The sequence below is a fragment of the Pseudophryne corroboree genome, chromosome 6 (genome assembly GCF_028390025.1).
Source record: "Pseudophryne corroboree isolate aPseCor3 chromosome 6, aPseCor3.hap2, whole genome shotgun sequence".
NCBI lineage: Eukaryota > Metazoa > Chordata > Amphibia > Anura > Myobatrachidae > Pseudophryne > Pseudophryne corroboree.
In genome coordinates, this window is record NC_086449.1 from 462694863 (window position 1) to 462711921 (window position 17059).

At 47.3% G+C, this 17059-nt stretch overlaps 1 protein-coding gene across 2 annotated transcripts in view; it reads left to right on the plus strand.

Annotated features, from left to right (window-relative positions):
- POT1 (protection of telomeres 1) overlaps positions 1–17059 on the plus strand; it is a 318561-nt gene that overhangs the window by 163445 nt on the left and 138057 nt on the right. For both annotated transcript variants that reach the window (XM_063927165.1, XM_063927166.1), the window contains exon 7: positions 9624–9712. In XM_063927165.1, coding sequence (XP_063783235.1) covers positions 9624–9712 — 89 coding nt within the window. The remainder of the gene's footprint in view (positions 1–9623; positions 9713–17059) is intronic.

A 17059-nucleotide genomic window follows, 5' to 3' on the forward strand; every position in this document is an offset into this window, starting at 1 on the left:
GCGAGACTTGGACATTTCAGCCACGTCTGGGTGTCGTCCGGCCTGGATCCCTGGGTGCAAAATACTGTATCCCAGAGATACAGGCTGGAGTTTCAAGATCTCCCTCCTCACCGATTCTTCAAATCAGGCTTGCCTGCAGGAAGCCATCCACAAGTTGATGGAATCACAGGTCATTGTACCAGTTCCACCCCATTTACAAAACAAAGGTTACTATTCGAACCTTTTTGTGGTACCGAAACTGGATGGTTCGGTCAGGCCCATTTTGAACTTAAAATCGCTAAACCCCTTTCTGAGGGAATTCAAATTCAAAATGGAGTCTCTAAGGGCGGTGATATCAGGTCTGGAGAAGGGGGAATTCCTGGTATCCCTGGATATCAAGCATGCGTATCTCCGATTTGGCCACCGCATCAAGCTTTTTTCCGATTCGCACTGTTGGACTGTCACTATCAGTTCCAGGCCCTACCTTTCAGCATGTCCACGGCACCGAGGGTATTCACCAAGGTGATGGCAGAGATGATGGTTCTCCTCCGCAAACAGGGGGTGAGCATAATTCCGTATCTGGATGATCTGCAGATAAAGGCATCATTCAAGGAAAAGCTGTTACAGTCCATTGTTCTCATGACTCGTCTGCTTAGGGAATACGGTTGGATCTTGAACCTTCCAAAATCACATTTGGAACCGACCAGGAGGTTGTCTTTTCTGGGAATGATCCTCGACACGGAAGTGCAGAGGGTGTTTCTCCTGGAGGAAAAAGCGTTGGTGATACCAGCAATGGACCGGGATGTCCTGAAGCCAGCCCGGGTGTCGGTTCATCAGTGCATTCGACTTCTGGGGAAGATGGTAGCCTCTTACGAGGCTCTGCAGTACGGGAGGTTTCATGCTCGAACCTTCCAACTGGATCTCCTGGACAAGTGGTCGGGATCTCATCTGCACATGCACCAGAGAATACGTCTGTCGCCAAAGGCCAGGATTTCACTCCTCTGGTGGCTACAATTGCCTCACCTTCTGGAGGGCCGCAGGTTCGGGATTCAGGACTGGATCCTTCTAACCACGGATGCAAGTCTCTGGGGCTGGGGCGCAGTCACTCAAGGGGAGACCTTCAATGGAAGGTGGTCAAGTCTGGAAGCCGGATTACCAATAAACATTCTGGAACTAAGAGCCGTCTACAACAGTCTTCTCCAAGCGGCTCATCTTCTGCGAGATCGAGCCATTCAAGTACAGTCGGACAATGTAACGACAGTGGCCTACATAAACCGACAGGGCGGAGCGAAGAGCAGAGCTGCAATGTCAGAGGTAACAAGAATCACCCTCTGGGCAGAAAAACACGCGTTGGCGCTTTCCGCAATCTTCATTCCGGGAGTAGACAACTGGGAAGCGGACTTCCTAAGCAGACACTATCTCCATCCAGGAGAATAGGGACTCCATCCGGAGGTGTTCACGGAGGTGACAGATCATTGGGGTGTACCTCAAATAGACATGATGGCCTCTCGTCTCAACAAGAAGCTTTGGCAGTATTGTTCCAGGTCGAGGGACCCGCAAGCCATGGCGGTGGACGCCCTAGTGACTCCGTGGGTGTTCCAGTCGGTGTACGTGTTTTCTCCACTTCCACTCATTCCAAGAGTTCTAAAACTCATAAGGAGAACAAGCGTTCAGGCAATCCTCATTGCTTCGGACTGGCCAAGGAGGGCTTGGTACGCGGATCTTCTGGATCTACTGCTCGAAGAGCCAAGGCCTCTTCATCTTCGGGAGGACCTGCTGCAGCTGGGGCCGTTCGCTTATCAAGACTTACCACGGCTACGTTTGACGGCATGGAGGTTGAACGCCAGATATTAGCTCAGAAGGGCATTCGGAACAAGGTTATTCCTACCCTGATACAGGCTAGGAAAGGAGTTACGTCTAAACATTACCATCGTATTTGGAAGAAATATATATCTTGGTTTGAGTCCAAGAAGTTTCCTATGGTGGAGTTTCAACTGGGACGGTTTCACCTCTTCCTACAAGCAGGTGTGGATATGGGCCTGAGGTTGGGATCCATAAAGGTCCAGATTTTGGCCCTATCCATTTTCTTCCAGAAACAATTGGCTTCCCTCCCTGAGGTTCAGACTTTTCTGAAAGGGGTTCTGCACATCCAGCCTCCCTTTGTGCTGCCTACGGCGCCCTGGGATCTTAACGTGGTGTTATAGTTCCTCCAATTGGATTGGTTTGAGCCTCTACTGGAGGTTGAGGTCAAGTTTCTCACGTGGAAGGCTGTCACTTTGTTGGCCTTAGCTTCTGCTAGGCGTGTGTCGACCGACAGATATTCTCCCTCGTGGGGGTCCACGACCCCCCTGGAGGGAGAATAAATAGCGTGGCGCGTGTAGCGCGCCACCATGCCCGCAAGGGGCGCCTTTGCGCCCGCCACGCTGTCGGTATGCCGGCGGTCTGGCTCCCGGTGTCGGTATGCTGGTCGCCGGGAGCCCGGTCGCCGGCAAACCATACTACACCCCTTGTAAGAGCCCCTTCTTGATCTTCCATGAAGATAGAGCTGAGCTCCGGACACATCCGCAGTTTCTTCCGAAGGTTGTGTCGGCATTTCATATCAACCAACCTATTGTGGTGCCAGTCGCTACGGACTCCTCAATTTCATCAAAGTCCTTGGATGTTGTAAGGGCTCTGAAAATATATGTGAAGAGGACTTCTCGTCACAGAAAATCGGACTCTCTGTTTGTCCTGTATGATCCCAAGAAACTTGGGTGTCCTGCTTCTAAGCAGACAATCTCTCGCTGGATCAGGTTCACTTTCCAGCATGCGTATTCTATGGCAGGATTGCCGTGTCCTACGTCTGTTAAGGCCCACTCTACTCGTAAGGCGGGTTCTTCCTGGGAGTCTGCCCGGGGTGTCTCGGCTTTACAGCTTTGCCGAGTGGCTACTTAGTCTGGGTCGAACACGTTTGCAAAGTTCTACAAGTTCGATACTTTGGCCTCTGAGGACCTGAAGTTTGGTCAATCAGTTCTGCAGGAGCCTTCGCATTCCCCATTCCGTTCTGGGAGCTTTGGTACATCCCCATGGTACTAATGTGGACCCCAGCATCCTCTAGGACGTAAGAGAAAATAGGATTTTAATTACCTACCGGTAAATCCTTTTCTCGTAGTCCATAGAGGATGCTGGGCGCCTGCCCAGCGCTTCGTGATCCTGCAGTGGTTACTTGGTTCAGTAAAGCTTAGTTCTTGGTTAAGTACTGTTTTATTACTTGGTAAGTAATGTTGTTCAGCCGTTGCTGATGTTTCAAGCTAGTTAGCTTGGTTTGCCTTGTGTGTGAGCTGGTGTGAATCTCGCTACTATCTGTGTAAAATCCTTCTCTCGAAGATGTCAGTCTCCTCGGGCACAGTTTCTAGACTGAGTCTGGTAGGAGGGGCATAGAGGGAGGAGCCAGCCCACACTCTCAGACTCTTAAAGTGCCAGTGGCTCCTTGTTTACCCGTCTATACCCCATGTTACTAATGTGGACCCCAGCATCCTCTACGGACTACGAGAAAAGTATTTACCGGTAGGTAATTAAAATCCTATTTTCAATCCACTTTAAAATACACCATACAGAATTGTTACCATACCAGTCAAAAAATGGTACCATGTGTTTTCTTAAAGTGGTAGTTCTCCCAAAAATAATTTTTCTACATATTAAATGTTTTCTGTTTTAGAGATATCATTTCTCCTACGTCCTAGAGGATACTGGGGTCCATTTAGTAATTTAGTACCATGGGGTATAGATGGGTCAACTAGGAGCCATGACACTTTAAGAATTTGATAGTGTGGGCTGGCTACTCCCTCTATGCCCCTCCTACAAGACTCAGTTTAGAAAATGTGCCCGGAGTAGCCGGTCACCCTGAAGGAAGCTCCTGAAGAGTTTTTTCTGTATTTATTTTCTCTGTTTGTTATTTTCAGGCAGGGCTGGTTGGTACCATCCTGCCTTCTTCATGGGACTTAGGGGGAACAGGCCAACCTCTTGAAGGGTTAATGGTCCCGTTCCCTGCTGACAGGACACTGAGTTCCTGAGGGAACTATTCGCAAACACCACCACGGCCAGAAGGATGAAGAGTGGTGAGTACTGAGCCGGCGTCCCGGCTAGTGGGGCGACGGTCATTATGGCGTGATGAGGGTACGGAGACGCATGGTTTCTACACGGGGCGGAATGCATCTCCGGACACAGTACACAACTGCGTCCCCGTACACTGTACACAGTACCCATACTGGCACAACAGCCTTAAGACGGTTTTCTCCATCTTAAGCACCAGATTCCTCAGCCAGTATAAAAAAAGCGGGAAGACCGCGCGCCATTGAAGGGGCGGGGCTTCACTATGAAAGGATCCAGCAGCTCACCAGCACCAATTTCCTTCTGCAGTGGACACAGATGCTGACAGGACAGGGACTTTCAGCTCCTCCAGTGTGACTCCAGATTGCCTCAGCGGTACCAGAGGGTCATAGTAGGATGGGAGCGACTATTAGTGTACTAAGTCCCCTATCAGGGTACTTAGTCTGTGACCCGGCTAAGCTTGGCATTAACAATGAGGGCGCGGTGTGGGCTGGCTCCAAACAACTCTGTGTCTCCCTGAAGGGTTCTTTGTGCTTAACCATTCCTCTGTGTGTGTGTGTGTGTGTGTGTGTGTGTCTTCACATTTACATTATGTCAGGCAAAGAGTGTGTCTCTTGTACCACAGAGTGTTCCTCTTTACCTGGCGGCTCACTACTGGGTACTCAGGGTTCACAGACTAGCGGGGCTGAACCGGAATGGGTTAATTCTCTTAAGGGAGTGATCTCAACACTTTGTACAAAATTGTCCCGCAATGAGAAAGAGACGCAATACTTGACTGTGGATGAGTTTATGAACAGAGACTCAATCCCCAAAACAGCATCTCATTTCCCTCCCATTTGTCTGCAAGAGCGATCTCTGGCCCGTATCCTGGAGTCTGATGCTGACGGGAGGAGGGGGATGTGGACTCAGAGGGGAGGGATACAGCTCTGTCACAGGGAATAGAATCTCTTATAGAGGCTATCAGAGATGTTATGCATATTCCTTATAAGGTGTCAGAGGAGTGTGAGGAATCTTATTTTAATGTAAAAATGAAGTCCTCAGTTACTTTTCCTGTGTCAAAGGAATTGAATACCCTGTTTGAAGAACCATGGGTTAATCCTGATAAGAAGTTTCAGATCCCTAAAAGGTTACTCTCCTCTTTTCCTTTTCCTCTGGAGGATAGGAAAAAATGGGAAAATCCACCGATAGTGGACGCATCAGTCTCTAGGTTGTCACATAAAATTGTATTGCCTGTTCCTGGTGCAGCCTCCCTGAAAGACACAGCTGATCGTAAAATTGAGACTATGCTCAAATCATTGTACACAGACCCACTATTGCATGTTCATGGATCACTAAAGCCATTGCTAAATGGTCAGGTAACTTAATTGAGTGGTTAGATTTCTTATCTAGGGGGGATGTTGTCTTACTCCTGCATCATTTACAGGACTCTGCAAACTTTATGGTGAAAGCCATAAAGGAAATAGGCGTGCTTAACGCACGCAACACCGCTATGGCAGTGTTGGCACGCATGGGTTTGTGACTACGCCAGTGGACTGCTGACGCGTGGAAGGCCTACCATTCACAGAATAGGCCTTGTTTGGAGATGAATTAGACAAATGGATCTCCACAGCTACTGCGGATAAGTCTACATATCTTCCTTCCGCAGTTCCCCCTACCAAGAAGACTTATTCAGCATCTAAGTTACAGTCCTTTCGGACGGCCAAGTTCAAGGGCAAATCCAGAGGTGTTTCTACGTCCTCCTGTGGCACAAGAGGTAAACCATTCAAACCAGCAACAGCAGGTGCTCAGGAACAGAGCTATGGCTTGGCTTCCTCAAAGACTTCAGCGTGACAGTGGACCATAATGCCTGGAAGGCTGTCGGGTGGGAGCCCGACTACAATTCTTCAGTCAGATCTGGTCAAATTCGTGCCAGGATCCCATAGATCTTATTTCCCAGGGCTACAGACTGGAATTCCAAAAGCTCCCACCTCACAGATTCTTCAAATCAGGCTTGCCAGTTTCACAAGAGGCAAGTATAACTTTGCAGCATGCCATCCAAAAACTGGTACAGACTTAGGTCACTGTTCCAGTTCCACCTCATCTACTAAACAAGGGGTACTATTCCAAGTTGTTCGTAGTACCGAAGCCGGACTGTTCGGTAAGACCAATTCTGAACCTCAAGTCTTTGAACCCGTACTTACGATTGTTCAAATTCAAGATGGAGTCTCAGAGCGGTGATCTCAGGTCTGAAGGAGGGGGAATTCCTAGTATCTCTGGATATCAAGGATACCTTCACATTCCAATCGGGCTGCCTCATCAGGATTATCTACCGTTTGCATTGTAGGACTGTCACTACCAGTTCCAGGCCCTGCCATTTGGTCTCTCCACGGCACCGATGGTGTTCACCAAGGTGAAGGCAGAGATGATGGTTCTCCTCCGCAGACAGGGAGTGAACGTAATTCCATACCTGGAAGATCTGCTGATAAAGGTGTCGTCCAGGGAAAGGTTGCTGGACAGCATTGCTCTCTCAACCAAACTCCTCCAGGATCACGGGTGGATTCTGAACCTTCCGAAATCTCACCTAGAGCCAACACGGAGGCTCACATTCCTGGGAATGATACTGGACACGGAGTCACAAAAAGTGTTCCTTCCATTGGAAAAGGCATTGGTAATCCAGTCAATGGTTCGGGATGTCCTGAAGCCAACCCATGTGTCGGTTCATCTGTGCATTTGCCTTCTGGGGAAAATGGTGGCCTCTTATGAGGTACTTCAATATGGAAGGTTTCACGCAAGACCATTCCAGGTCGATCTGTTGGACAAATCGTCCAGATCGCATCTTAGCATGCACCAGAGGATCTGTCTGTCGCCAAAGGCCAGGATCTCCCTTCTGTGGTGGCTACAGTCTTCTCACCTCGTCGCAGGATGGAGGTTCGGAATTCAGGACTGGATCCTGTTAACCACGGACGCAAGGCTCAGAGGTTGGGGAGCCGTCACCCAGGATGGTGCAGTTTCAAAGAAGATGGTCAAGTCAGGAAGTCATCCTTCCAATCAACATTCTGGAACTCAGGGCCATATACAACACCCTTCTGCAGGCCTCGCATCTTCTTCAAGATCAGGCAATCCAGTCGGACAATGTGACGGCAGTAACGTACATAAACTGACAGGGCGGAACGAAAAGCAGAGCAGCAATGTCTGGGCAGAAAGAAACGCTGTGGCATTGTCAGCGGTCTTCATTCCGGGAGTAGACAACTGGGAAGCAGACTTCCTCAGCAGACACGACCTGCACCCGGGGGAGTGGGGCCTTCACCCGGAGGTATTCAGGTGCTTGACAAGTCGATGGGGATACCCACAGATCGACATGATGGCCTCTCGTCTCAACAAGAAGCTCAGGCGGTATTGTTCCAGGTCGAGAGACCCACAGGCGGTGGCGATAGACGCCCTGACAACTCAGTGGGTCTATCAGATGGTGTATGTGTTTCCTCCACTTCCTCTGATCCCAAGAATTCTAAAACGAATAAAAAGTGAAAAGGTTCAAGCAATACTCATTGCTCCGGTCTGACCAAGAAGGGCCTGGTACGGGGACCTTCTGGAGATGCTCCTCGAAGATCCGTGGCTTCTACCTCTTCGTGAGGATCTTCTGCAACAGGGCCCATTTGTCTATCAGGACTTACTGCGGCTATGTTTGACAGCATGGAAGTTTAACGGCTGATTCTCGCCAGGAGAGGGATCCCTAACAAGGTTATCCCGTTTATGATCCAAGCCAGGGAGGGGGTAACGTCTAAGCATTACCATCGTATTTGAAAGATATATGTCTCTTGGTGTGAGAGCAGAATTTATTCTGCGGTGGAATTTCATCTGCGATATTTCCTGCTTTTTCTGCAGGCAGGCGTGTATGTGGGCCTGCGTCTGGGCTCCATAAAGGTCCAAATTTCGGCCTTGTCCATTTTCTTTCAGAAACAATTGGCTTCTCTCCCTGAGGTCCAGACGTTCTTGAAAGGTGTTCTGCACATCCAACCTCCCTTTGTACCTCCTACGGCACCTTGGGATCTCAATGTGTTGTTGCAGTTCCTCCAATCGGACTGGTTTGAGCCTTTACAGGAGGTGGACGTAAAATTATTTTGCGTGGAAGGCCGTCACACTTGGCTTCAGCAAGACGTTTGTCGGAGCTGGGGGCTTTGTCTCACAAAAGTCCCTATTTCCATGAGGACAGAGCTGAACTCAGAACTCGTCAGCAATTTCTTCCTAAAGTGGTGTCCGCATTTCAACCAACCCATTGTGGTTCCGGTTGTCACCGACACCTCTGCTACTTCAAAGTCTTTGGATGTTGTGAGGGCTTTGAAGGTTTATGTGAAAAGAACAGCTCGTCACAGAAAGGCGGACTCTCTGTTTGTTCTTTATGATCCCAATAAGATTGGGTGTCCTGCTTCACAGCAGACAATTGCACGCTGGATCAGACTTGCTATCCAGCATGCTTATTCCACGGCAAGTTTACCGTGTCCAAAATCTGTACAGGCCCACTCTACTAGGTCGGTGGGTTCTTACTGGGCGGCTTCCCGGTGTGTCTCGGCTTTATAGCTCTGCTGAGCAGCTACTTGGTCAGGTTCAAACACGTTTGCTAAGTTCTACAAGTTCGATACTTTGGCCTCTGAGGACCTTCAGTTTGGTCTGTCAGTTCTGCAGAACCTCAGCACTCTCCCACCCGGTTTGGGAGCTTTGCTACATCCCCATGGTACTAAATGGACCCCAGTATCCTCTAGGACGTAAGAGAAAATAGGATTTTAATTACCTACCGGTAAATCCTTTTCTCGTAGTCCGTAGAGGATACTGGGCGCCTGCCCAGTGCTTTGTTCTTCCTGCACTGTTACTTGGTAAAGTAATGTTGGTTCAGCCGTTGATATTCCTGTTTTAAGTTTGGTTAGCTTGGCTTTCCTCTTGTTGTGTGTGCTTGTTCGGAATCTCACCACTATCCTTATATATCCTTCTCTCAAAGTATGTCCGTCTCCTCGGGCACAGTTTCCTAGACTGAGTCTGGTAAGAGGGGCATAGAGGGAGGAGCCAGCCCACACTTTCAAATTCTTAAAGTGCCCATGGTTCCTAGTGGACCCGTCTATACCCCATGGTACTAAATGGACCCCGGTATCATCTACGGACTACAAGAAAAGGATTTACCAGTAGGTAATTATAATCCTATTTTATGAATAGTAATTAGTCTTTAAATTTGATTACTATGGACCAGCAACTATGGAAGCAACCATTTTAAGATAGTAGGCTGAACAAGGACTTGTGGGTATCCATCACTATAATCACTGTGCCGGTACATCATCATCATCCAATATTATTAAATCCAACAAAATAAAAAATACAGCTAGTCACAGCTTGGTGCGTGACATTTTAAGACATCTGTTGTAATTGGGCAATGCCATGACCATAGTCTAGGTGCCACCAAGTGCTATACATGTGTACACATGCCATATCCACATTGTTTACCCGCGTGGTAAAAAAAATTACTGACCATGTGGTTTTGTTTTTTTACATTGTTCCTTTTAGTTATTTACTTATTTTATTTTCATTTGAAGGGTTCTTGACACTGTGGAGCTACAAGAGAATCATCCTTTGGACTCTATATCTTCCTTGGATTTGACTACGTCATCAGATTGTCCATTAAGTAAGCATATTCATACTCCATTATTTAAAGGGTTTTGCCTTGCTGTCCCATTTATGAACACCATGTTGAGTGAGGGTTCTGAGGACTGCTTCGGAAATTCTACATGACTAGGTTTGAGGGACTGAAGTTTCTGAAATCTCATTTGCATGCTTTCCCTCAGAGTGGCCTGAAAATAGTGCTGACTTTGTGTTTTCTCAAGGTGCTGCCTTTTCTATCTACTTTTCAGTGATATATTCAGATACTCATTTTGTACAATGTTTGTGTCCCCTTACTACTAAAGTAGAAAAGGGAGTTTTTGTTCCTGCCTTTAAATATCTTTGTGCAGTACCATAAACCTGCTTCTGATACCTCAAAATCCTCAGCATGACGGTGGACCACACAGCCTGGAGGACGGGCTGGTGGGGGCGAGACTCGCACGTTTCAGCCACGTCTGGGTGTCGTCTGGCCTGGATCCCTGAGTACTGGATATTGTGTCCCAGGGGTACAGACTGGAGTTTCAAAAAAAAACACCTCACTGATTCTTCAAATCAGGCTTGCCAGCTTTACTGACAGACAGAACTGTCCTACAGGAAGCTATCCGGAAATTGGAAAAGTCGGAGGTCATTGTTCCAGTTCCACCTCATATGCACAACGTGGGTTACTATTCAAACCTTTTCGTGGTACCGAAACCGGATGGTTCGGTCAGACCAATTTTGAACTTGAAATCGTTAAACCCTTATCTAAGGGAGTTCAAATTCAAAATGGAGTCTCTGAGAGCGGTGATCTCAGGTCTGGAGGAGGGGGAGTTTCTGGTATCCCTATATATAAAGGATGCGTATCTCCACATTCCGATTTGGCCTCCACACCAGGCTTATCTCAGATTTGCACTGTTAGACAGTCACTATCAGTTTCAGGCACTGCCATTCGGTCTCTCCACGGCACCGAGGGTGTTCACCAAGGTGATGGCAGAGATGATGGTTCTCCTCCGCAGACAGCGAGTGAACATAATTCCATACCTGGACGATCTGCTGATAAACAGTACCAGAACAGAAAGAATAGAGAACTGCTGCGTCCTTTGCGGCAGCAATAGAGGTTAACTCTGGGTGTCACTCTACACTCCTATCTAAGATACATAACCAAACAAAAATGAGTATTCCCTCAATTGCGCACTGCTGAAAATGACGGGAACCGTCGTACAGATAGTAAATGTAACCACAAGTAATGTTTTTATGGTAAAGAAGGGTAAATTATACCCAATGTTAGATCTTCACTCAGTCTGTAAGATGGATCTTTTTTGTCCCCTGGTGATATTCTTTAAATCTCCATACGTTCCAACGAGAATATAGAAAGGAAACCACAAAGAAAAGGAGTTCAGTTCCTCTTATGCTCTGATTAACGAACAATAGGAGTATTTCTGCACAAGTTCTATTCCTTTTCCCATATGGGGGGTGGTTGTTCCATGAACACTTCTATAGGTTCACCTCCGTGTAAGATGTAAGTGTGCTCACAATATTCTTACATGGAATTTGTGGATATAAAACTTCTAAAGCAGGGCTGGCCAAACCTGTCCTCGAGATCTACCAACAGTTCATGTATTTCTAGGCCTCCTGGAGATCTGTAGTATTGTCAGTTAGAAATGAATGCAGCACATCTTAATTAGTAACGACTGCACCTGTGTACCAGCTAGGTGGTCTGGAAAATGGGAACTGTTGGTAGATCTCGAGGACTGGTTTGGCCAGCCCTGTTCTAAAGGTTTCTGTGTGTTTGTGTGGATAGGGTTTTGTCTTATTCCATCACCAAGAAAAGGTAAACTAGATGCTCACATGTAGGCTTACTTGAAAATGGTAATTCTTAAACACGTAGCGGTATCTTTTCTGGTCTGCTCCTTAATGGTGACACACACTTCCCTCCGAAAATGTTGGAAATAAAATTCAGAGTAAAAAAGAATGTGTTAATTCTGTATAGTTGATTTAAATAGTGGTTCCGGGACAGTCCCTATAAACATATGGGGTCAGTGGAGATTTTTCTACTTTTATGGGGTCACCCCAAACGTGATTCCAAAGCTGATGACACTCACAGGTGTGTTTACATGAAACAAAACAAATGAACTACTCATAAAGGTATCTTTTACCAATCCTGGATCGTACAATACCACAGACAAATGGAACAATGAAGGCTCACTTGTATGCTTACATCAGCCGAATGATGCTACTCATATCAAGGTATCTTTGTCTTCACTTTTTGCTGGGAACACCTCAATGGTATAGTTATAAATTATTATCCCAAAAGTAAGTTTCAATAAAAACAGTCTCTCACATTTATTTCACAAACAACGTAGAAAAAATTAAACAGAAAGGACCTCTGGACTAAATGCCAAGATGTTCACAACACCAACCATATGGTAGAAATAAAACCCGGGTCTCTCACCAATAGGTCAGTGTAGCAGAAGTCCGTCAGTCCGTGGGACTAAGGGGGGGAGTAGTGTCCGCCCTGCGGGGTCTGAGCCACTATCTCCGCTGACAGAACACTGAGCTCCTGAGGGTGCTGATCGTTGGCCACTCCAGGCGACCGCTCACTCCCGCAGCATGCCGCCACCCCCTTCCAGAGCCAGAAGACTGTCTCTCCAAGCAACTCCAGCTATCCTGTGCGGTACCAGGGGGTGTAGAAGGAGGGGGGGGGGGGGGGGGGGGGCTGTGTAAAGTCTGTGTAGTCTATTAAGGTACACAGACAGCACTGGTAGTTTCATTAGTTCTACCTCAAAAAGTGCTGTGTGTGGGTTGGTTCCAATCTCTGTGTCTCTCTGTGTCATACTTGGGGGGGAAACTGTGTCTGACATTCCTCTGTGTGTGTGTGTGTGTGTGTGTGTGTGTGTGTGTGTGTGTGGGTGGGTGTTTAATAACTCACGTAGCCATGTCTAGAGACTCTATGTCATATGCTGCAGAAGATGTTTCCTCTCAGGAGGGATCCATTTCATGTACACAGGATTGTAATGCTTTGTCTCAGATCCCTATTGTTGAACCTGAGTGGTTAACCTCTATCAAAGGAATGATCTCTCAGATCTCTACTAGGGTAGCTAATACTGAGACTGAAACTCAGGTGTTGAAAAAGTCTATGGCAGTTTGGTCAGGCTCTGTCCCTATTCCTGCAAAATCCCCTAGTATGTTCCCACAGAAACGTGCACTTGCCCAAATTATGCAAGATGACACGGATACCGATTCTGATACTGCAGACGGTGATGGGGAGCTGCTGAGGGGGGAGGCATCCCTTGCTAAGGGGGTGCAGCTCATGATTGAGGCCATTAGAGACGTGTTAAACATTAATGACACCACACCTGAGCAGGTTGAGGAGGCTTACTTCACTGACAATAAGAAAGCCTCGCTAACCTTCCCTGCGTCTAAAGAATCAAACGCTATATTTGAAAAATCCTGGGAAAACCCGGAGAAAAAGTTCCAAATCCCAAAAAGGGTTCTGGTTGCTTTTCCCTTCCCTGAGGATGATAGGAAAAAATGGGAAATCCCACCCATTGTGGACGCATCTGTCTCCAGACTGTCTAAAAAAGTGGTTTTACCTGTCCCTGGATCTACTGCGTTAAAAGAACCGGTTGATTATGCTCAAATCCATTTACACTGCTTCAGGAGTGGCGTTAAGGCCCACTATTGCCTGTGCATGGATTTCTAAAGCCATTGTAAAGTGGTCAGGCACATTACTAGAGGATTTGGATACAATGGATAGAAGTAACATTGAATTATTTTTACGAAACATACAGGATTCTGCGGGGTTCATGGTGGAATCCATGAAGGACCTGGGTACGCTGACTGCACGGATATCTTCCATGTCGGTCTCAGCCCGCAGGGGACTCTGGCTACGCCAATGGTCTGCAGATGCGAAATCCAGGAGAAGTGTGGAGAACCTACCCTGCCCAGGTCAGGCTCTATTTGGGGAAGCGTTGGATGCGTGGATTTCCACGGCAACCGCGGGTATGTCACCTTTCCGTCCCTCTGCTACACCTTCTACGAAGAAACCATTTTCTTCAGCTGTGCCGCAGTCCTTTTGGACCGCTAAGGCAAAACAGTCCAAACCTCCTACCACTTTCTTTAAAGGTGGTCAGGCAAAATCCAAAAAGCCTGCACCCGCAGGCTCCCAGGACCAGAGACCTGCTTCTGGTTCCTCAAAATCCTCAGCAGGACGGTGGACATCAAAGCCTGGAGGACGGGCTGGTGGGTGTGAGACTCAGACATTTCAGACACGTCTGGGTGTCGTCCGGCCTGTTTCCCTGGGTACAGTTTAATTGTGTCCCAGGGGTACAGACTGGAGTTTCAAGAACTCCCGCCTCACCGATTCTTCAAATCAGGCTTGCCAGCTTTGGTGACAGACAGGGCTATCCTACAGGAAGCCATCCTAAAATTGGAAAAGTCACGTCATTGTCCCAGTTCCACCTCATATGCAAAACAAGGGTTATTATACAAACCTTTTCGTGGTACCGAAACCGGATGGTTCGGTCAGACCAATTTTAAACTTGAAATCGTTGAACCCTTACCTGAGGGTGTTCAAATTCAAAATGGAGTCTCTCAGAGCAGTGATTTCAGGTCTGAAGGAGGGAGAGTTTCTGGTATCCCTGGATATCAAGGATGCATACCTCCACTTTCCGATTTGGCTGCCGCACCAGGCTTATCTCAGATTTGCACTGTTGGACAGTCACTTTCAATTTCAGGCACTGCCATTCGGTCTCTCCACAGCACCGAGGGTGTTCACCAAGGTAATGGCAGAGATGATGGTTCTTCTCCGCAGACAGGGTGTGAACATAATCCCATATCTGGACGATCTGCTGATAAAGGCATCATCCAGGGAAACGTTGCAGTCCATTGTTCTCATGACTCGTCTGCTTAGGGAACACGGTTGGATCTTGAACCTTTCAAAATCACATTTGGAACCGACCAGGAGGTTGTCTTTTCTGGGAATGATCCTTGACACGGAAGTCCAGAGGGGGTTTTTCCCGGAGGAGAAAGCGTTGGTGATACAAGCAATGGTCCGGGATGTCCTGAAGCCAGCCCGGGTGTCTGTTCATCAGTGCATTCAACTTCTGGGGCACAGTCACTCGGGGAATCCTTCCAAGGAAGGTGGTCAAGCCTGGAATCCAGCCTCCCAATAAACATTCTGGAACCAAGAGCCGTCTACAACGGTCTTCTCCAAGCGGCCCATCTTCTGCGAGATCGAGCCATTCAAGTGCAGCCGGACAATGTAACAACAGTGGCTTACATAAACCAACAGGGCGGAACGAAGAGCAGAGCTGCAATGTCAGAGGGAACAACAGTCATCCTCTGGGCAGAAAAACAAGCGTTGGCGATGTCAGCAATCTTCATTCCGGGAGTAGACAACTGGGAAGCGGACTTCCTCAGCAGACACGATCTCCATCCAGGAGAGTGGGGACTCCATCCAGAGGTGTTCACGGAGGTAACAGATCTTTGGGGTGTACCTCAAATAGACATGATGGCCTCTCATCTCAACAAGAAGCTTCGGCGGTATTGTTCCAGGTCGAAGGACCCGCAAGCCATGGCGGTGGACGTCCTAGTGACTCCGAGGGTGTTCCAGTCGGTGTACGTGTTTCCTGCACTTCCACTCATTCCAAGAGTTCTAAAACTCATAAGGAGAACATGAGTTCAGGCAATCCTCATTGCTCCGGACTGGCCAAGGAGGACTTGGTACGCAGATCTTCTGGATCTACTGCTAGAAGAGCTGAGGACCTGCTGCAGCAGGGGCCGTTCGCTTATCAAGACTTACCGCGGCTATGTTTGACGGCATGGAGGTTGAACGCCAGATATTAGCTCAGAAGGGCATTCGGAACAAGGTTATTCCTACCCTGATACAGGCTAGGAAAGGAGTTACGTCTAAACATTACCATCGTATTTGGAAGAAATATGTATCTTGGTGTGAGTCCAAGAAGTTTCCTGCGGTGGAGTTTCAACTGGAACGGTTGTGAACCCAAATAGGGAATGACGTCAACGCGTTTTGTCCCGTAAAAGCTCGCGTTGACGTCATTCCCCATTTGTGTTCACACACTGACGGATCCGAGCACTGTAGCAGTTACTGCCAGCGGCTGCAACTCAAGTGGTTATTGGAGCGCTATCCCCCCGCCCACCAGGACAGAGATCTGCACCACACTAGTGCCGGCGTTTGGCGTCCAGCCTCTCACACTGGCTGAGCGCTACGAGGATATCTCTCCGGGTGCCTGTGCCGTTACTATCGGATATACCTGCTGGTCCGGGTAATTATAACAAGGCTTTATCCTCTGCACTGGGATGCCAGTAGCAGGAGGATCGGAGAGACATACGGTTCTATTACAGGCAATCCGCAATATTGTTGCAGTGTAAACCGCTAACTAAAACAGATCGGACTTGTCTGTTTGTTACTATCAGAGACATATTGTTGCCATTATCTAACAGTGCGAGAGAACCTCAGCTTTTTCAATTAGTGTGGCTGGTTATTATACCATTTGATTCTTTGAGTCCATATGGAATTTTAAATTTGTGATTAATTGTTGTCATTTTATTGCATTTGAATTTAGTAAAATATTCTATATTATTTGAAGCAAGGTGTATGTGTGATTATATTTAGTGGAAGCAAACACCAATATACATTAACACGAATTTATTCATTTAGTACATCAAGAGCAATAATTATCTTTTTTCTGTTTGTTGTTTCTTGGGGATTTTGCTAATTCCCTATTATATGCAGCTGATGTCTATTTGATTAAATTAAGTAATTATTCTATTTATATGCGCCGGGAGTTGGGGTGAATTTCACCTCTAATTTCTAGATGCTACCTATTGCATAATGGTCCACCAGATTGCTAGGTTCTTAATGGGTTGTATAATATGATCACCCAGCAATGTTGTCCAAGTGTTAAGAGGGTGTGAGAGTAAAGAAATACAAGATATGTTATGTTATGTGTACTGTACAGAGAGAATGTAATTAGATAGGGAAGCACTGAAGGTTATGTGGGTGGGTCTGGAATTTGATAGGCTTGTCTGAAGAGGTGAGTTTTTAGAGAATGTTTAAAGGTTTGGAGACTAGTGGAGAGTCTTATTGTGCGTGGGAGGGCATTCCACAGAGTGGGTGCAGCCCGGATAAAGTCCTGTAATTTTGAGTGTGAACAAGTAATGCGTGTGGATGAGAGTAAACAGATATTTTGAGATGAGTGAAGAGATGTATGTTAGTGCAGTTTGGTTAATAGCCTTGTATGTAAGTAAAAGTATTTTATATTCAATACGGTAGAATACCGGTAACCAATGGAGGGACTGACAGAGCGGTTCTGCAGACGATGAACGTCTAGCGAGGAAAATTAGCCTCGCAGCTGCTTTCAAAATGGAT